At 59.7% G+C, this 16,713-nt stretch overlaps 1 protein-coding gene across 1 annotated transcript; it reads left to right on the top strand.

The window, feature by feature from the left end:
• The first annotated feature begins 1,116 nt into the window (after nt 1-1,116).
• Nucleotides 1,117-16,320, top strand: SLC7A10 (solute carrier family 7 member 10). Its single transcript, XM_029925706.1, has 11 exons — nt 1,117-1,378; nt 10,514-10,718; nt 12,705-12,856; nt 12,969-13,094; nt 13,165-13,318; nt 13,973-14,096; nt 14,180-14,283; nt 14,605-14,701; nt 14,892-15,041; nt 15,705-15,882; nt 16,108-16,320. Exons 1-11 carry the CDS (start codon nt 1,228-1,230, stop codon nt 16,236-16,238), a joined length of 1,572 nt encoding a protein of 523 aa, XP_029781566.1. The 5' UTR covers nt 1,117-1,227; the 3' UTR covers nt 16,239-16,320.
• The last annotated feature ends 393 nt before the right edge of the window (nt 16,321-16,713 follow it).

Below are 16,713 nucleotides of genomic sequence, written 5' to 3'. Positions count from 1 at the left end.
GGGACGGCGCGGCGCGGCAGCCGCCAGGAAAGGACAAAGGCTGTTCCGCCGCCGGCCGCGCAGTGCCAGGCTCGCCCCGCCCGCCGCCCCGGTGGCCCTCGACGCGACCCCCCTTGCGTCTGCACCGCGGGCCGGGCTGCACAGTCCGCACAGCTTCCGAGTGGAGGCAGCCTCCTTGGGACCCCCCTGCACGCCCGACCTCCTCCATGAACTCAGGAGCCACAGCCCCCTTCTCCGTGTCTCCCGGCCAGTTAGGCGGCCCAGTCTCCTTGAGCGGGGCTCGATTGCGGGGGCCCTTCCTTAGCCAAAGACCTGAGTTCTAGTCCACCGAGCCTCCACGCTCACCTGTGACCAGAAATCTGCTGGTGGAACCTGCCAGACACAGCCCAGAGTCCAGCCTGGCAGGGCCGGGGCGGGAAGGTGGGGAGGTGGGGAGGTCAGGGCAGAACCTTTACCAGGATTCCCTCAAGGCTCTGGATGAGGGTTAGAGGCCAGACTTTTGATGGTGGGTGCTTAGGGTCTCCTGACCTTCCGAGGGCTTCCTGGACGCAGCCCCCACCCCCAGCCCTCCGAGCTGCGTCTCCTATCCCGCCATCACCACCTGGAAGCCCAGCAAGCATCTGAAAGGCTTTGCTTGCTCTGTGATGCTTCTGACGCATCTCTGGGCCTCAACTTCCACCTGTAGAATGGACCCAACCTCCACCCTTCTCCATGGAGGCAGGCCCTCGGGGTCTGTGCCAGGATTCAAGGAATATGGGGGCGCTGACACCCAGAGGGTCCCAGGAAACACACAGCTGTTATTTCTGCCAGCTTCCTCGGTATCGTTGAGGGCAAGGACAGTCTTGCCTTTGAGCTCTGCTCCCCCACTCTCACCCCACGACTGGATGTAACTCGGCAGTGGGAGGGCCTCTTCCTTCGTTCAGCTGGAAAGTTCTTCTCAGGTCTGCTCCAAGTCCTCTCCTTGCTTCCCAGGCAGGGGGGTGGGGGCAGTTCCCTTTAAGGAAGGTGGGGGAGGGGGCTGCCGACCGGTCCTCCTTCCGCCCCTCCCTGGCCCCCCGCAGCCGGGGGCCTAGGGCCCGGGCCCCGCGCCAGCGCATGCGCCCGCCTGTGGGCGCTGTCCCGGCTGCGAAGGCGGCGAGCGTACGGACAGACGGACGGACCGACGGACTGGCGGCCGGTCGGACACACTGGGCAGCAAAAGGAACGGGGACGCGGCGGGACAGCGACATGGCCGGCTACACGCAGCAGCCGAGCGGGCGCGGGAACCCCGGCCCAGCACCCTCGCCCTCCCCCGGCCCGGGCCCGGGCCCAGGCGCCTCGGAGCGGGTGGCGCTCAAGAAGGAGATCGGGCTGGTGAGCGCCTGCACCATCATCATCGGTGAGCGGGGCCCGGGCCGGCGGGTGCCTAGGGTGGCAGGGCAAAGGCCTGGGGCGCACTGCTGCCCGAAACTAGGAGCGCTCTTATGATCTGTGACTGTGGGACGCCTGGGGGGAGGGGATGCCCGGAGCACCTGTGGCATCTCCTCTCACACAGGTTAAGACTTACGTTTGCACCTGGTGGGGGGGGGGGGGGATGCAGGGGCCATGGACCCGCGGAATCCCCTCCTGCCTTTAATTTGCTTTGGGTTTCAGCAAGTTGCCCTCCGTTTTCTCATGTATGAAATGGAGGTGACTGTAATCCTGCCTTGAGAGCAGGAGCCTTGTAAGTATGGGGACTGGATAGGTTGACCCAGGTTAAGGCCCCAAGTTCTGGGCTGAGGCTCAAGCTGAGCCCCTACTGTGTGTAGAAGTACCATACAGTGTGGGTGATTTATTCAAAAGCAGGAGACCCTGTGGCTAGACTGGACAGGTAGAGCCAGCCTGAAGGGGAAATGGGTTCAGAGTAAATCATTATTGCAGTTTGGTGGCAGGACCCTGGGGCGGGTCAGTTGCTGGGAAAGCCAGCAGGGGGGTGTGGGGGGGTGGGCACACCAAGCCTGCAGAAGAGCCACCTGCTTCCTGGGGCAGGGGGGCGGGGATCCCAACAGGCACTCACGTTCTCCGGGCTCGTCTTTCCTACCTGAGGTTGGGTCCGTGTGTCTTGCCCCCATATGCGGACTTCTGGATCTGCACAGGGCTCAGAGGGCAAGGGCCAAGTCATGAACACTGACTCCTCCGGAGCTAGGGAGCCCAGACCTGTGCCCGTGGCCACACCTAGTGCCTCAGAGACCCTCCTAGGGGTGATCCAGTCCATCCCCCATGTCCCAGGGGACACAGACTGAGGGGATGAATGACAGGGGTCGTGACTGCTCTCATTCTGCCACCTGTCAGACCTCCCCCTCCCCAGCCAGGGAGGGTCTCCCTGTGTACCCCCTGGCCCACCACCCATCTGCAGACCCCTGAAGATGAAGAAAGGTGGGGGCTCAGGAGGACAGCCTGGAATCTTCACCTCCTCCTGCTCCACTGCCCCCGCACTGGGAGCTGGGGCTGGAGTCTCACTCATGGCCGTCCCCACGCTCACACGGAAAGCTGCCTCGAACACAACCCCTGTTCAGGTAGCTCCCCCATCTCACCCACTTGCCCCTGGAATGGAATCTTCCAGGAGCCGCCCCTGCCTGACTGTCTGCGGCTGGGAGAAAGCATTGGTTGCAGGGATTTGGCCAGGGTCTGGCCAGTCTTGCCCACACATGATGGAGTCAAGAGGCTGGCCCTGTCTGGAGCCAGCTACAGTGCCAGGAAGGTGCTCTGGGGCCCTTCCGGGACCACCTCAGCTAAGCAGGTATACTGGAGCTGAATTCTTACTCTGCCCCCTCCCACACCTCACCTGCTTCAGAGCAGTGGCGGTCACTGGCTCCTCTGTCCTCGGAAGAGGACCCTGGCGGTGGCAGTGGGAGTGGAGGAGGCTAGCTCCACCGTCACGCGCCCTCTGCAGGACACCCCTGTAAGAATAGCCCCGTGCATCCCAGCTCTGCCCTTGGGGTACCCCCCAACTTTTCAGCCCATTCCTGCTGTTCCAGGTCCACTGCTCCCTTGGTCTCCAAACCTTGAAGATGGAGCTGGGGTAAGAGGTGACTTGGCCAAGGGTGGCAGAGGAGGTTCTCAGGAAGAGAACCCAGAAAATCTGACCCCAGCCCGGGACACTCGGCAGTGATCCAACGACCCTGCTTGGGGAGCTGTGAAGGGTTCCAGAAGGCAGGGGTCGGACAAGGAGACAATGGATGTGAACTGGGAGGGGACAGTTGAGGGAGAGGCCTTTGTGGGCTGAGTCAGGGTCTGCACTGCCCTTCCCACTTGATGCCCTGGAGACCCCACCCCATCCCCGTTCGGTGGTCTGTGGAGCCCACCTTACACATCTGATCCCACCTTCCTGCCCTGGGGAACTGGCCAAAGTAAAAAATGTCTCCAAAGTGTCGTATTTTAGCTTTAAAGTCATGAGGCCTTTATGTGCTACTCCACAGTCTTTCTTGTGCACTTGTTATCTCAAAAACTTCAAATAGCCCCTTCCAGAAGACCCTATAATTCTGTTTCCTTGTACCCTCTGCCCTTTCCTAGGCTGAGGAGTGGGGGCTTTAAGGAATAGAATGGTATGGAATGACTCTGGGCTAGAGTCAGACCCCACCTGATGAGTGTGTAGGGCGCACCTCCAGGTGCAGCAAGCACACCTGCCAGGGAACAGGCCAGCCCAGGGAGAGTGAGCCAATGGGGCAGGAGCTATGTAAGACACCGCCGCGTCTAATACCTCTTCTGAAAAACACCCCTTAATACATTATGAAATCACGTTCCCCCTTTATCGCATTTGATTCTTATGCCCGCCTTGCAAGATGAGAGTGTTTATACCCATTCTACAGATGTAGAAACTGAGATTGGAAGTGAAATGACACTGCTGCAAGCAGTAGACTTGGGATTTGAAACTAGAATTGGACTCACTCTTCTAATTCAGTGCCCTTCTTCATACTGTTCTGGTGCTGGGCAAACCTGGAGCCAGATTCAGAGCCCTTGATGGGAGAAGGTTGGGATTTACCGAGGATTTACCAAGCCCCCCCACCTTATGATGGATGGATAAACAAATGGACGAAGGAATCTCCCCGGACTCCCCACTCCCACCCGGGGCTGTATGTACAGAATCTTTTGTCCTAACTCAAGAACCTTGGCCGGCTGCCTCTCCCAATCCACACCCAAGGAGGGGGCAGGCCAGGTCCACGGAGTGGGAAGCGTCCTGGGTGTGCTGACCAGGTTTTCGTGTCCTCCACTCTCTCCCTCGGACTCAGGCATTCAGCCCATGCTGGTGTTTGTGTGTCAGGCTCAAGTGTGTTCAGGGACTCAGAGGCCTGTTTCATGAACCCCATCTTCCACTCATCCAGCATGGCCGGGCCCTTCTCTACTGTCCTCAGGGCCGGTGGTGCCTGGGGTGCTCAGAGGATGGCCCTCTGCAAAAGCCCAGCACCCCCATAGGGATCCCGAGGAGACACAAAACCGCCCAAGAGTTTGTCTGGGTCTCACAGCTCTGATTACAGATGAGGAAACAGGCTGTGGCTGCCACCAGCCGGATTAGATGCCCTTGGAATGCGCGGGACAGCACTGGGGGCTGAGGCAGCTCTAGCTACATGGCTGCCAGCACTGGACACACTCATTCATCTACTCAACAATTAGGTACAGAACAGAGCCAGGCGCTGTTCTAGGTGCTGGAGATACAACAGGGAACAGGACAGACGAAAGCCCTGTCCCCTTAGGGATGACATTCCAGCATGGGAGTCAAGGAGCAAGTGATAAGCTGAACGTTCGGCCAGTGGGATAATGACAAGTTCTAAGGTGACAAAATTAAGATGGGGGTGGGGAGGAGTGTAGGTAGGAGGTGAATCAGCAGTGGGAGGGTCCCAATTTGTGGGGGCCTCCCTGGCTGCAGTGAGAACTTGGCCTTTTTCTCTTTGTGAGATGGGAGAAGGCTTTGAGCAGAAGAGGGGTGGGATAGGACAGAATGGGATGGGGTGGATGGGGCAGGATATGGGATGGATGGGATGAGATGGGATAGGCTGAGACAGGGCTCACTGTGGAGAAGAAGCGGTGGGAACAGGGGTAGAAGCAGGAAACCTGGTCAGGAGGGTACCGGAGTCACTTGGGTAAGAGATGGCTCAGAGCAGAGTGGTGGCAATGAGGTGCTGAGTGGAGCTTCAGTTCTGGATGTGTTTGGAAGATGGAACCAAAGGCTTTGGGATGAACTAGATGTGAGGTGTGGGAGAAAGAGAAGAGTCAAGGGTGACATCAGGTTTGGGCCTGAGCATTTGGGAACCAGGTTTGCAATTTACTGATCTGGAAAGACCATGAGAGAAGTAGGTCTGGAGGGAGAGGGGATGGAAGCCCAGCATCTCATTTTGACCCTGTGAAATGTGAGATGCCTATCTGTAGAGTAATTAGTTGGATATGCAGGTTTAGTTTCAGGAAGAGATCCATGCGAGGCATATAAATTTGGGCGTTTCCAACAGAAGCTGAGGGGCTGCATGAGGTCTCCACGGGAGAGAGTGTGGGAGCAAGGGGACCATGGCCCCAGGACGGAGCCACAGGCATTTGAAATCTGGAAGTCAGGAAGGAGAAGGACCAGCAGAGGAGTCCAGAAGGAGCAGCCAGCAAGGTCGGGGGGGGGGGGTGGCCAGGAGGCTGAGGGTGGAGGAAGGGATTAACCTGCCAGATCCCACTGCCGAGGTGGGTGAGATGCGGTCTGTGGGTGGATGATCGGCATTGTGGAGCTCGTTGGTGACCTTGATTCAGCCTGGAGATAGGGCACAGGCGAGCCTTCCTGGGCGGGGTTGGGCTGAGCTGAGCCAGCAGAGAGAGCGCCACACTTCTGCTCATCCCTCTCTTAGAAGGAAAGTGGGTTAGGCCGGAGGTACACACCAGCCAATTGGCAATTCCAGACATGTCTTGGAGGCATCCCCACTCACCTCCTTGGAGCTCTGCCAAGAACCTCAATGGGCACTTCTGTGGGATGCCTGACATGCTCATTAAGGACACTCATGTGTTTGGAGGCACGGGCTTCACCCAGAAGGACATCAGGGTCCCCAAAGCAGAGCTCTGGCCAGTGACTCCAGCATGTTGAGGCCCCATGGGGATCAGGTCTCCAAAAGCCAGATGGGTTGGCCTGTCATCTTCAAGGGAGTTGACAGTAGTGAGATCCATAAGCACTTCCTAGGGCCTCTGATGTGTCAAGCGCGGGGGGGGGGGGGGGGGGGGTGGTGGGCATGCCCACATAACTGCGTTTCCTCCCCACTTTGTAGCCAAGAAGGCTTGGAGAGGTGATGTATCTTGTCCACAGCCCCCCACCACGAGGGATATGGGATTCGAACTCAGATCTGGGGATTCTCAATGAGCGCCTCTGCCTGTGGACTCAGGAACCTCCTGATGGGAATTTGGAACTCTTTTCCAGAGGCCTCATGGGTCATATCCTAATGGAGAGGGGCTGGGACTCATTGCCCAGAGCAAGGGAAGGAGGTCTGGCCTATGGCCAGCCCCTGGTAAGGCTCCGGAGCCCCAGAGCTGCTCTCTGTCAGGCCAGCAGGCCAGTGTGACAGGAAGAACCCCCATTGTCAGCCAGCCTGCTAAAAGAGGCACAGACAGGCAAGGCATATGTAGGATGACCTAGGCCCTGCGGGTTCTCTGTCCTTTTGCGGGCTTCTCATCTCACGGGCCAGGACACAGACCCTGCCCTCTAGGAACTCAGGACCCGTGCAGGGTAGCAAATAATCACGTCCTGGCCATCCTCTAGGTACATGGCTGTAGGGCAGGATCCAGGTTCTCGGGGCCAAAGGGGAAGGCAGGGAGAACTTCCCGCAGCTTCCGGGAAACCAGCAAGCTGAGGCGACAGGGAGAGGCCGGGGCCCCGAGCACACTGTGTTTCCTTAGGCCTTTACAAACGTGCGGGAGGTGCCTGCCCAAGCCAGGGTTGAACCAGCCCTCTGCTGCCCCTAGCTCAGTGGCCTGATCTGGCAAAAGGGGAAACTGAGGCCCAGAAGGGCAGCCCTGGCCTGAGGTCACACAGCTGACTCCTGAAAGTGTTTCTAGGGATGAGGGGTGGTGCGGCAGCCGGGCCTGACGGGACCTCCCTGTCCCCCTCCCCAAATCAGACTCTGCACATTCCCCCCACACACACCGAGGGCGGTCAGCTCCTTCCACCATCATGACCTCCACCGTCCACCCTCGCGACCTCCACGGTCGGCCCCGGCCTCGCAAAAATAGGCCAGCGCACACCGCAGTCGCCAGAAGAACAATGGCCCTTTCTTCGGTCCTCCGTGGAGTCGAGTAAGCCCCATCAGGCCAAACATCTTAATGTGATAAAAACCACCCAGTGTGGGCGGAGGCAGGACGGGGCTGGAGGAGACTGAAGGGGGCCCTCTTGGTGGGGGACTGGCATCCTCACCCCCCTGTGCTGGAGCTCTGGCCCTCCCAGGACCCACTGGGTGGGTGGGGATGCGAGACCTTGGAGCATGCATCTCTCCAGCTCACTGTCGCAGACACCTGGACGGGCGCTCGGCAGCCCCCCCAGCCCAGCCCGTGCTCCCTGCTTCCCGTCCCTCGGCCTCTTCCCCCAGAGCAGGCTCCCCCACGGGCTGGGCTTGTCCACTACTGCAGCCTGAGTCCAGCAAAGCTGATCCTGCTGGACCTGAACACGAGGGCTGAGAAGGGAGGCCTGAACCCACCGCTACCGGGAGGGCTGGGCAGGTACCCCTCCCATCCCCCTCACGGCTCTGTGGTCCCTTCTCCACACCTCCTGTAATCATTCAGGTGCTGGGAGCCCCACCCTGCCCCCAGCGTCCTCCTCCCTGCCCTCTGCCACCCACTCACGCCCCCGGCCCCTGTGGACCCTTGCAGAGCCCCACTCAGCCCATGTGGCACCCAGAGCAGCCAGTGGACTTCAGTGGGGTTTTCTGCCGCCTTTCAGCACAAGCCCGGGTGATGCTAGAGGTTGTCCAGGCCTACAGGGAGAGGCCCACAAGACCTCAGAGGTACCCGCTGGCACACGTGTTCTTCTGAGCCACATGGGGAGAAGTCCCGCACTGTAGGCTGAGGCCATGTGTCCAAACAAAATGACCCCCCGGCCCATCCCCCAGGGCCAGCATGGAGCCTCCCACTTCTGAGCACAAGCTAGTGATGCGTCCCTTTCAGACCCCAGCCTTGGAGGACGAGATGCCAGGTGTGGCTTCCCCAAGGGCTATGCCCACGACGCCTTCCCATGCTGAACTGTACAGAGTGTTGGGGTCCCCATGGGCTGGGTTACTTGGGTCCCTGGATGCCCCCAGCCTGAATGCACCCAGCTCCTTCCAAGGCCACCCGGCCCCTGCTGGCTTCCAACCTCACTGGCTTTTGGCAAATCCCACTCCACCGGGTCCTGAGAACAGAGTCCCTGCTGCTGGATGGAGGGAAGTCAAAGACCCTTTAGAAAGCTGCGCCAGGCCCCAGCCCCACCAGCCCCAGGCAGATAAGGGAGGCAGCTCCTCACCCCTCTGGAAGCTGGCTGAGGGCACAGCTTACTTCTGGGAGCGGGGAACAGGAATTCTTTCGTCCTTATCTGGATGTATTTAGGGCTCCTAGGATGTGACCAGAAAACCAAGTGGGGCACCGTGGCCGTCCAGACTGGAAATCTGTGTCGGCCAGGGGCGGGGTGGGGGTAGCACCGTGGACAAGGAATGCATGCAGATGGGCGGCCACAGCTGTGTCCTTGGCCAGACCCGCCTGTGGGCCTGTCAGGTGGAACAGGCAGGCTCTCCCCTGACGAGTGTGCATTCTCCTACGAGACCTGGCAGGTGAGGGTGATCTTGATGAGGGGATCAACCCCCGCTCCTAGCGGTGTTGCTTTTTTATTCTTGTGGCCTGCACGTTCTGGGATAATTTCCCTTTGGGCAGGCCTTTTTGCAAATCACCAGTGATGTGGCCTAATTTATTTGCACAGATGGGGAGACCCAGGTCACTCAGAACATTGCCCTTTTTGCCCCAGCTTCCTGGAAGCTCACAGCTCAGTGGGTATTCAGAGTCTTGCTCATCCTGAGAACCTGCTCTGCAGACCACAGCTTGGCTTTCTGAGCCGTTTGAATGAGCATTTCCAGACCCCATGAGTCAATAGGGCACCGGGTGACACACACCACCCTCCGCACCACTCAGAGTCAGCCCCGAGGGCAGGGCGGGCTTCCCTGGCTTCGGAGCCTCCGAGGCGGGCCACTCCCCTCCTCCTCCAGGAGAGCCAAGGAGAGAAAGCTGCCCCACTTCACAGATGAGAATAATTGGTCTTTCATGTCAGGATATTAGTGCCACTTTGGACCTCAAGCCATTCACTCATCCATTAGTTCACTCAACAGATGCGTATTGAGCACTTACTATGTACTGGGAGATGGAAATGAGTGCAAGCAGATACAGCTGTGGACAGTACACAGAATCACGCCATGGACGCTAAGGACATCTGGGTACAGCTGTAAATGAGCAGAATCCTCGCGATAACCTCTTGCACAGACAGATCTTGAGACGTGACCTGAGCCCCAGTTGGGGTTTCCCACTGTGGTCCTGACATTAGAGCAGTGACTCCTCTTTGCAAGCAGGAGGCTGTCTCAAGGGGAGGGGGGTCTGGATCCAGACCCCACGCTGGCCGAGTGTCTGGCAGCCTTCCACAGCCCACCCAACTCCTTCGTGATGGCTGCCGACCAACCCCCAGCCCTGAAAGCGTACCCGTTCCTTCCCCTCCCCCCACCGGTCCTTGCCTGGGACCTGACATATTTTAACAGTGCCAGGAAACAAGATCTCTTCAGAGTCTTTGTCTGCAGTCTGGGTGTTAGATCAGAAAGGAGCCCAGGAAGCAGGTTCCCTTTTAGGTAAAGGGGAGAGAGAAGAGAAAGAAAGTAGGGGACAAGGTCTGGGGAAGGACAGGACTGTGACACGGGAGGAGGATCCCAAACTGGCACGGTCAAGGAGGGCTTCGTGGAGGTGGTGCCACTCCCTGAGCTACTCCACCAGTTTGGACTTCGTCCAATAGGAAGGTAGCAGAAGAGTGTCATGGTCAAGGTCTTGCTTTAGGAGGCCAGTTCTGGCTGGCAGGTTGTAAGGAGAGCAGGTGGCGGGAGGTTGACAAGTCTGGAGGCTCCAGCCAGGGCCAAGGGGCCGGCGTGGGCCCTGTGGGGATGCACAGGAGGGTGCCACTCCGCCACCACTCAGGGCTGAACCTCCCCGCCTCGGGGGAGTACATGGGGGGGTAGGAAACAGAGAAACTCAGAACAGGACTCATTTCCTGAATTATGTGGACAAGGCCAGGGTCTGGGGAAGGGGAGATAATGAGCCCAGAGTGGGGTTTGCAGGGTCTGAGGCAAATGGCACCCATTTGCCTGCCTCTAGGCTCACCTCTCCCCCTCCCCCTCCCCCTCCCCCTCCCCCCCTCCTCCTCCACCTCCTCCGCCAGGGAGCCACCCAGGCTCCTTTCCTCACTTAGCATCTGGAAGCCGGAGAAGGCTGGGCTGCTAAGGGTGCCCAGACTTGACGGCTGCCCGATCTCTCCCAACCCCAGGGAACATCATAGGCTCCGGCATCTTCATCTCCCCCAAGGGCGTCCTGGAGCACTCGGGCTCTGTGGGTCTGGCCCTCTTCGTCTGGGTCCTGGGTGGAGGCGTCACTGCCCTGGGTTCCCTTTGTTATGCGGAGCTGGGAGTCGCCATCCCCAAGTCTGGCGGGGACTACGCCTATGTCACTGAGATCTTCGGAGGCCTGGCTGGGTGAGTGTGGGGACCCGGCGGGGTCGGTGGGAGAGGGCATGACAATCGGAATGGATGGCCACTGGGGCCCTGGACTTTGGCTTCCCCTTTGTCTCACATCTCAGGGAGATCGTGGGGTAGGTGCAGGGAAGGAGGTGGGGGTGTTGGGGAGCCTTCCCAGGCCAAGGTGGGCAGGACCCTCTGGCTGGGCCCTTGACCTCCCCGTGCTTCCTTTTAAATATTTCTTTAAGCCTACTCTGCACCTGGGTGAAGTTAGCACCAAGGCAAGGACAGCCTGGATTTTAGTAAATGCCCCCCTCCATGTATGTATGGAGGGGGGACATGATAGTCCTATAAATGCCCTGCAAGAGCGCCCCTTTAAATAGCTCCGCAGCCTTCCTTTATGCACTAGTAAGCATTAGCTGAGCACCTACTGTGTGCTGAGGTCCAGGGAGAAAAAGATCCATCCCTGTCCTCGAGGTGTTCGCAGTGCAGAGAGAGAGAGAGCCCCTCTGCACTTGGCGAAGGCCTAGATGACCCTTGCTTTGAGGGTGTACGTGGGCAGCCTAGCAGCTAAGGAAATGGGTGCCACCACCTCGGGAAGGTTTCTAGGAAAAACCACGTTTGCACGAAGGCTTGGAGGGTGTGTGTGACCTATCTGGTATGGCTAGAGGCAGGTCAGGTCCAGGGTAGGCGTGAGGGCTGGGAGGCGCTGGGGTCAGAGCTCTGCAGTTGTCCAGCTGAGTGTTGCCAAGAGCCTGAATAAAGGTATAGGAAGAGCCCAGAACCTTGTAGGAGCCTAAATCCTGAGGACACGGGAGCCAGTGTGGCATGAGGGTGAGGCGGGTACAGCAGACGTGACACCCGCTTTCCCACTGGGTGGGCTCCATTGACGGCAGTTCCAGGGAGGGGGAGGGTTGGGGGCAGAATGCCGTGCTGGTGGGGTCTGCTGCATACCTGGGGAGGCGATGTAGTCCGGTTTGGGGGGATGGGTGTCTGGATCCCAGAGGAAACGTCTAGGCTACAGTATGCAAAATTTGGTCCCGAGGGATGTGGTCCAGGACCTTTAACGGGGTAGCGGTGGATGGGGCCCTGGCAGGGCATACACACCCCCCTGGGTGTGCCCATGAATGCTCTGCTCTGGGGAGAAGGTTCTCGGGAGTGACTGGGACCTGAGAAAGCAGAAGAACTGAGCTGTGCAGCTAGAGACAATATTTGAGAAGAAGGTGGGAGGGAGAGGAGGACTCAAGACCTTCCCGCAGGGGCACCTGGCTTCTAGGGCTGCAGAGGCGAGCAGGGGGTAGGCCACAGAGTAAAGGGGAGGACCAAGACGAATCTGCAAAGCATGGTGGTCCAGAGGTCAGTGGTGTCCCTGAATGAGGCAGTCCCCGCCCTCAAGGTCCCGGAGCATCCCCAGAGACAGGCCCTCCCAGGGGTGCAGGCAGGACCCCCGAGAACAGCTTGGGTCTCACAGCCTGAGCAGAGCCCCTGCTCCCATGTGAGCCCCCTGCGGTGCTGAGATCTGGACAGAAAGGACATACATCGCTCCGTTCCCCCAGCCGTGGCTCCTCACAAGGTCCGGTCCCTCAGGGGTCACAGCTCAGAGCCTGCAGCCATAAGCTCTGCTATGAGCTCCAGCTGGAGCCATAACTGAAGGTTCTGGAACAGCTCTGGCTCAGGAAACAGCCTGTGAGGAGAGGCTAGATGGCCATTAAAAAGGTGGTTGATTCCCAAGTCCCTCTGGACACGTGCCCAAGGGCAGCCCGTAGCTGTGTAACTGTGCTGAATGCTGTCTCTGCTGAAGCACTCCGTTAACAACAGAGTGGAGACCCGTCGGGGCCAGCCCAGCCTCCCTGGACTGGAGCCAGCACTGAGTGCCCATGCCAGCCTCGGGTGCCTGGGCCCAGGGTGCATCCCTGCTCCCACACCTGTGCCGGCTGGGCCAAGGGGGGTGGGGTGGGTTGGGTTGTGGGATGCCCGTGCCAGCCGGGCCCTCACTCATTCCAGCTTCCTGCTGCTCTGGAGTGCTGTCCTCATCATGTACCCAACCAGCCTGGCTGTCATCTCCATGACCTTCTCTAACTACGTGCTGCAGCCCGTCTTCCCCAACTGCGTCCCCCCAGCTGCTGCGTCCCGCGCGCTCTCCATGGCCTGCCTGAGTGAGCGCCCACACTGCGGCCGCACCCTGCCCCCTGCCCCTGTGTGCGTGGACGGGGGTGGGGGCGGTCCCCCCAGCTCCCTCCCTCCTGCAGCCTAGGCTGTGCTCCGCAGTGCTCCTGACGTGGGTGAACAGCTCCAGTGTGCGCTGGGCCACGCGCATCCAGGACATCTTCACCGGAGGGAAGCTGCTGGCCCTGTCTCTCATCATCGGCGTGGGCTTCGTCCAGATCTTCCAAGGTAGGGCCCGGGTGGGGCCACTCGCCCGGCTGGGGAGACAGCACTGACCCTTGACCTCTGGGCCCCCCAGGACACTTCGAGGAGCTGACGCCCAGCACTGCCTTTGACTTCTGGATGACGCCCTCCGTGGGCCACCTGGCCCTGGCCTTCCTCCAGGGCTCCTTTGCCTTCAGCGGCTGGAACTTCCTCAACTATGTCACTGAAGAGCTGGTTGACCCTCGAAAGTGAGTGGGACTCCCAGCTGGGGCCCTGGAGGGGGGAGGGGGGAGGCAGTGGGAGAGGCCGCCTCTCCGCTCAGACCTGCTGCCACCTGTGGCTCAGTCTGGTCACCGGCCTGCTTGGGCTGCTGCCCCACAGGGATGGCTCTGGAAAGACAGCCTGGCCCTGCTCTGCCTGGCTGCGGGGAGGCTCCTTGCATTTGGCCAAAATTTATACCTGTGCGCACAACACGGTCCCTGCCGATGAAGCCCATGGCGCATCTGATGATGATGATGGCCAGGGGTTCCGACAGAGGAGTCTGCGCCGGGGCCGGGGCTGGTAGGGAGTCCCAGGGAGACCCCAGGTCTAAAGACTGGGCTCCGGGGGATTTGGGGATCTTTAAGGCTATATTCACTTTTCTCTTTATGTGCTGACATTAGGCCCGCCCCTCAGAGCGTGATGTGGCCCCTCCCCCATCTGCCCTTCTTCCCACCAGCCCGTGGCCCAGCAGGGGCTTGGGGGATGACAGGGAAACAGCAGTGCTGCCCCTTACCTGTCCCAAGGCCCCCAGCAGACCCGGGAGATGGAGACTCAAAGCTGCTTCCCCGCCGGGGACCCCGGGTCCTGTCTTCCAGCCCCCACCGCGGGGGCTGATGCTGACACACTTCACCCCCCTCCAGAAACCTACCTCGTGCCATCGTCATCTCCATCCCACTGGTGACCTTTGTGTACACCTTCACCAATGTCGCCTACTTCACCGCCATGTCCCCCCAGGAGCTGCTGGCCTCCAACGCAGTGGCCGTGGTGAGTGAGGTCCCACTGGTGCTTGGCTCCTGCCCCACACCCCACCCTGCCTCACGTGCCACCTCTTTTCTGTGCCCACTCAGACCTTCGGGGAGAAGCTGCTGGGCTACTTTTCTTGGGTCATGCCCGTGTCCGTGGCACTTTCCACTTTTGGAGGGATCAATGGCTACCTGTTCACCTCCTCCAGGTGACTGGACTGGGGATGGGGGGGTCACGGTGAGGCAAGGCAGGTACCCCTGGTGCATGTGATCAGCACTGAGGGACAGAGGAACTCAAATCCTGCCAGGTCCCACCTAAAGCTGTGAACTCCCCAGTAGCAGATGTCTGATCCCAACTCCGAGCTACAGAAAGCAAAAGGGAGGTGGGCTAGACAGGGGAGAACCGGCCAAGTGGGGCTGCTAGAGCCCAGAGCAGGGGTCAGAGGTGACAGATCAAGAGGGACATCAGTGTGGAGCTGAGGTCTGGGATCTAAGGCTGGGCTCATGGCTGCCGCCAATCTCTGCCCCAGACTGTGCTTCTCCGGGGCCCGAGAGGGACACCTGCCCAGCCTGCTGGCCATGATCCATGTCAGACGCTGCACCCCCATCCCCGCCCTCCTCGTCTGTGTAAGTTGTGGGGCCAGGGCTAGCCGGGAGGGGAGCCGGGGCCACCTGGCACTGTGGTTGGTGGCAAGGAATCGCACTGGCCCTGGGGGGCAGCCCACGGAGGGAGAGGGGAGGGCTGGGGCTCACTGACCTCCTGGCCTGAGCCGGCAGGCACAGGTGGCAGGCCACCCTCAGCCCGGTCCTCTCCCAGTGCGGGGCCACAGCGGTCATCATGCTTGTGGGAGACACGTACACGCTCATCAACTACGTGTCCTTCATCAACTACCTCTGCTATGGGGTCACCATCCTGGGCCTGCTCGTGCTGCGCTGGAGGCGGCCGGCGCTCCACAGGCCCATCAAGGTGAGGTCTGGGGGAGGACGGGCTGGCCCGCGTGGTCAGAGCCACCCCTGCACTCATCTGGGCACGAGGGGGCGGGCGGTGACGGCCGCGGTGGGGACCCAGCTTCGGCCGCACCCGCGCCCTGCTCAGGGCTCTGCGCTCACTGATGTATTCAGCCTTCATAACGGCCCCCAAGGTGGGTGCTCTGAGTACTCCCAGTTTGCAGACAGGAAAATGAGGCTAAGACGCAGAATTCCAGGAGCACACACAAAGACACAAGAGCCTTCATCCAACTAAATGCAAATATTCTGCTTGCATATAAATCCTGGAGCTGGAGAAGTGCTTGGTGCCTAAAAAAATGTGAAACGCCAAAAAAAAAAAAAAACCCCAAAAATGAGAGAGTGAGAGAGAGAGAGAGAGAGAGAGCGAGAGAGAGAGAGAGAGAGAGAGAAACCTTCAGCTAAATGCAAGCAGCCAGCAACACAGTTGCTGCATGGAATTCAGAGCCACTGAAACTTTGACGAGCCCTCAACCATTTGGCAAGCTGTCTGGATTCTAGACATTTGGCTGCTGCCAGAGCAGGGGACCAGGAAGGGCTCAGCTGCCAGAAAAGGGCAAGAGCGCCTTGGCATCGCCCCCCTCGCCTGCCCAGGGGAGGTCCTGAGCCAGCTCGCTCTCCCCCAGGTGAACCTCCTGGTCCCCATCGCGTACTTGGTTTTCTGGGCGTTCCTGCTGGTCTTCAGCTTCATCTCGGAGCCCATGGTGTGTGGAGTCGGCGTCATCATCATCCTCACGGGGGTGCCTGTTTTCTTCCTGGGGGTGTTCTGGAGAAGCAAACCAAAGTGTGTGCACAGACTCACAGGTGAGCCAGGCAGCCTCCCCAGCGTGGAGGGGCCAGGAAATGTGACCCTCTTAGGGACTCACCCTGGAGCAGGACCACCTAGCAGTTGTGGTGACAACATGGGATCCGACCACCACCCAGCATCTCCCCAAGATGTGGCCCCAGGGTCCACCCAAAGGGAGCAGTTCCCTGAGGACTCCTGCCCCACAGGGTCAGATGCCAAGGTCTGTGTCTGTCTATCCTCAGAGTCCATGACACGCTGGGGCCAGGAGCTGTGTTTCGTGGTCTACCCCCAGGGCGCCCCCGAGGAGGAGGAAAATGGCCCGTGCCAGCCCTCCCCACTGCCCGCCACGGACAAGCCCTTGAAGACGCAATGAGACATTTGCGAAGCCTGAAGCAGCTGTTTCTGTTTACATGTTGTTTATTGAGGAGGTGTTTTTGCAAAATAAGTTGTTCTTTTTTTGTTTTTTGTTTTGTCCTGAAAAAAAAAAAAAAGAGAGATATCTGACTCTGAGTCCTGTGCTGAGAGAGCCCTGGAGATGTGGGCTGGGCTCCTGGTCAGTGCTGCCCTGCTCACCTTCCTGCAAAGGTCTGCATAAAACAGGGTTGGGGGGGTGTGCTTGTCTTAGGTGAGTCCCTGGCGGGCATGACTCAGTGGGACTTGTGCGGTGCTGGCTGAGGAAGGTGCCCCAGCAGGCTCGGCAGGGGGCCTCTGCCTCTGCCCCGTGAATTAGGCACTCCCTTTCTCCCTTGTGGGGTCCAGAGCCAGCCCTGACCCAAAGAGACACTGGGGTTGGGAGACACCTGGTGCGCCCCTCCCGGGACCCGCAATGCCAGCTCTAGGCTCAACCA

The sequence above is a fragment of the Suricata suricatta genome, chromosome 16 (assembly GCF_006229205.1).
Source record: "Suricata suricatta isolate VVHF042 chromosome 16, meerkat_22Aug2017_6uvM2_HiC, whole genome shotgun sequence".
NCBI classification, from domain to species: domain Eukaryota; kingdom Metazoa; phylum Chordata; class Mammalia; order Carnivora; family Herpestidae; genus Suricata; species Suricata suricatta.
The sequence above is the reverse complement of the archived record's forward strand: the minus strand, read 5'-3'. Positions and strand labels throughout refer to the sequence as shown.